General features: G+C 36.8%; 1 protein-coding gene across 3 annotated transcripts in view; it reads right to left on the reverse strand.

Annotated features, from left to right (window-relative positions):
- Positions 1-3,414, reverse strand: part of LOC107862087 — a 9,872-nt gene extending 6,458 nt beyond the window's left edge. The window contains exons 1-5 of one of the 3 annotated variants that reach the window (XM_047409964.1): positions 3,254-3,407; positions 1,929-2,863; positions 1,608-1,742; positions 1,303-1,447; positions 518-820 (exon numbers count right to left, since the gene is read on the reverse strand). In XM_047409964.1, the coding sequence (XP_047265920.1) occupies positions 518-820; positions 1,303-1,447; positions 1,608-1,742; positions 1,929-2,686 (1,341 nt within the window). In that variant the 5' untranslated portion in view covers positions 2,687-2,863; positions 3,254-3,407. Of the gene's footprint in view, positions 1-517; positions 821-1,302; positions 1,448-1,607; positions 1,743-1,928 lie in introns of all 3 variants that reach the window. The other 2 variants (XM_047409963.1, XM_016707535.2) reach the window with 2 other exon arrangements.
- Positions 3,415-3,976: the final 562 nt, after the last annotated feature.

A 3,976-nucleotide genomic window follows, 5' to 3' on the forward strand; every position in this document is an offset into this window, starting at 1 on the left:
CATAGAGAAAGGGAAAGAGATTGTATTTCTATTTAAGCAAAAATCATCAGTAATTAAATTTCTTAAATTCATATTTCAGATTGATGTGCAAAGATATCCAATTGCATCTTTTTCCCTAGCACATCCACTGGCAATATCATGTCTTACATGCACTGTTTATTAACACCACAAAGCAAAAGTCAACATCAGGTATAAGCTGTAAAAAGTACAAAGATCACTGTAAAAAGGTTTTTATATTTGCTTTCATGTATTTACACACTAACAGGTAATTACTTTAAAATTCTCTGCAACAACAGAAAATATAATGTTCAACTGTTCAATCAGGCACTCTACCATAAGAAAGACATTTAACAGTTCAATCAAGCACTTTACCATAAGAAACACATGTAACAGTTCAATTAGGCACGTTATCATAAGAAATACATATAACAGTTCAATCAGGCTAACCATAAGAAAGACATATAGCAACACTATATCAGGCAAGACACACAAATTCACAGGGACAGAGGGAACCGACCCCTAAGAAATGTTTCGGTTTTGATATACAAGGAATGCGACTTGAGTGAACTCCAGGTACAGAGGCAACCAGATAGCCAGAACTTCCTTTAAAGTCGTAATTTGCCAGCTCCAGGATCCAATGGGCCTGACTAGGTACATCAGCTACCATAGAGGCCATGAATCCAGCTAATTGAGCAGCAAAATCAGATACCAAATGTCCATTATTTCCCACTTCAGAAATTGATGTGAACAGTGATAAGTAATCTGGCACATCCAGGCGAGGGAAATCCTGCCACCAGATTGTATTCGTCACTCTGCACCACTGTGGCATTTGAGTAGAAAACATCAGTACATCTGGACAAAAACAGTTCTTAGAGCTAATATTTAGATGATTAACAAATATACATAGGATATAGGGCCCTTCTTATGAACGACATATCTAGATTACTCCTCTTTCAAAGTCGAGGACAATCTCTAATCTACTTTTTCTTTTGTTTAAGAATACCTGAAGGACTCTTAACTCCTGCTTCGCAGACCAACTCAATGTTGCAGGTGTAAAAATATTTGATATGCTCAATTAGGCAAACTTTTAGCCAAAAAACTTACTGTAAGCACCTTAACAGGTTATCAAGATTAACAAGTGTACTGACGAAAAAGGAAACACGAAGAAGACAAACTGAACTGTTAAGTGAGTGGTGCCAAAAAGAACATGTTCCTTTCAAGTTCACCTAATAATTTAATACGTCATAAGAGAAAGAATGAGCTGATTCCCACAAAACAACAGAGAGGTGATTAAACAAGCACCTGTCCTGCCACCAAATTAGCAGATGTGACCACAACACGGAGACTATCTCTCCTTTGCAACACAAGCAACTTTGGATGATGGCAACCAATGCCTGATTTCCTCAGGTCTTGACCAAATGCTATCACCTCAGGAAATGGAGGATAACTGTAATCAGGAATTCATGTGATCAAAAGTTGTCTGCTGTTACATTCTTAAGCAGTTTAAGAAAGTCAACCATTTCTAGCACATGCTCCTGATAGCATAACCATTTGGCAAAGCAGAATGAAAAAGAAAGGAGGGGGAGGGGAGGGGGATGTCGACCTACACAACAACTAGGTTTGGAAAATCTGGGTAAGGCTTTGAGCTTCTTTTATCAGGGCTCGAACTCCAACACCTTTCAGCATTGTGGCAAGCGATGGTAACAGGTAGATCGGCTGGAATCTCACAGTAGGACACAAACCTATAAGAAAGATCCATTCAGAATAAAATTAAAGAACAAAAGCTACATTAGCCTGGACATATACATATATTCCAAACCATGTAACTGGCTATCTTGAATATGTAAGGTCAGTTGCCTTATAAGCTTCAAGGAACTCCAGCAAAAATAGAAGCTAATAAAAAATGCAACCAAGCAAGTTTGACTTACCATGGTATATCAGCAGTAAATGTTGCAATAAGTAGTTGTTCAATATTCTCAATTGGGTAAAGAAGCTCCGGCAGTGATACAGCATTAGGATCTTCCGAAAGCGATGGTGGCCCTTCACTAGCCAGTCGATTCAAAACGAACTTCTTTCCTGGAGGTGGAACAACACCAGTTCTGCTTTTCTCTTTCGTTGTATCATCAAGTTGACCAACAACCTCCTTGGTCATACACCCTAGAGATAAAGCTTCATCTCTTCCAATGGCATTGACGCCATTCTCATGAGATGCTCCATCATTATTAACTTGTTCCGCACACTTCCCATCGAGATGACATGCTTCCACCGCAGTATCAAGGGCAACATCTTTGGGGAGGTCACATTCCCGATCCTTGCCAGGTTCATCCACAACAAGAAATACATCTTTCCTACAAGCTTTTTCACCAGAATGTACTCCAAAAACACCAGCTACCGGGAAATTAAAATCCTCATTGACTCCAATTCTACCACGACATCTAACTCCCCTTCCATAATCACGAATAACACATTTGTGGATACGCAACACAGGATGGTTGCTACTTAATATCTCCCTACACGTATTTAACAACACATTTGCTTTAGAAACAAGTCCATAACCTGCATACTCAACTGGACAACAATCTGTGGGCAATACATCATTTTTTCCACCTACATTCCTATCATCAACCTCCTGAACAAACACCAACTTTTGCAAACAAAATCCTATCTTTAACCCCATACAACACATCCCTCGACTTCCACATCCAAACGTAACTTCATCACCGACACAAATCTCCACAACCTTGCCTTTTCCAACTCTAACCCCATTAACAAACACCCCATTCAACGAAACCCTAAACTTACTCGAACGAAAAAATAATCCATCACACAAGTACAGTTTCTTGTTCAGGGGATCAAAAAGAATCTGGCAATGAATATTACTCACTCGATTATCTTCGAATATGAAATCACAACGGCTATAATTACGGCCAATGGAGTAAGGTTTATAGGGTTTGAGATGTATAATATCAGAAGAAGAACCAGTAGCTTTTTGAATTAATGGAATTCCGAGAACTTTTATCCGTAAATACGCCCAATTAAATACATTTGGCTTAGGTTTTTTGCATGGAAGAAGAGAAAAATCGAGTCTATGGCGTTTCGAATTTGTAAAATGACTACAATCTGAATATAATTTCATGAATGAAATACAGAAAATAATAATTATAAATTGTATGAAAAAAACATAGGTAGCAAAGATTAAAAAAATAAAATAATTATACAAAGAATTGAGAGAAAAAGGAAAAAATGGCGAAACCTGAAGAGTACAATGGAAGCCAAGAGCTGTTCCTTATTCTAAATTGAAAATTTCCCTCCAATTTCATATTTAAGGAGAGAGAGATTGCGCTTTTCTCAAACTACTGGGCCTTTTAACTGTATCCTAATCGGGCCTTGTGACGCTGATAACTGGAAAAGATTTGGAGAAACTTTAAGACAATGTTGTAGTTTCATGTTTCAACTTATACGTGATTGTGTCTGAAGCTTAATTAAATAACGATGATAATAATAATAATAATATATTCAATATAATCTCATATTTGAAGTCAGGTATAAGAGGATAGCTGGTAGACAGAACTTAACCCTGCGTCATGGAGGTAGAAAGTTTGTTTTAGAAAGAATCCTGGCTCAAGTAACACACACCAAAGCAGTTTGAAAAAAAAAATATTACACAATAGGACAAGCATTATATAATGTTCAGAAAACAAGAAACAATGACAATAGCCGAATAATGCAAATAAATTTCAAATAAGTCTTACCACAAAAATTAAAAATGAATTTTTTTTTATTAATAAAAATTGTCTTGGAACTTTAGCATGGTATATTGGAGTTTCACTTTTAAAAGTTATGAATCAAGCATCGACGCTTAGAGTTTCGCCTTAAAGGATAACTTTGGACTCTAACATAGTGTAATGGAGTTTCACGTGTAGAAGTTTTGAACTTCAACACGTTATACTAAAGTTTTTTCATATTGTAGGTAATA

This window comes from Capsicum annuum, chromosome 3 (assembly GCF_002878395.1).
Source record: "Capsicum annuum cultivar UCD-10X-F1 chromosome 3, UCD10Xv1.1, whole genome shotgun sequence".
NCBI classification, from domain to species: domain Eukaryota; kingdom Viridiplantae; phylum Streptophyta; class Magnoliopsida; order Solanales; family Solanaceae; genus Capsicum; species Capsicum annuum.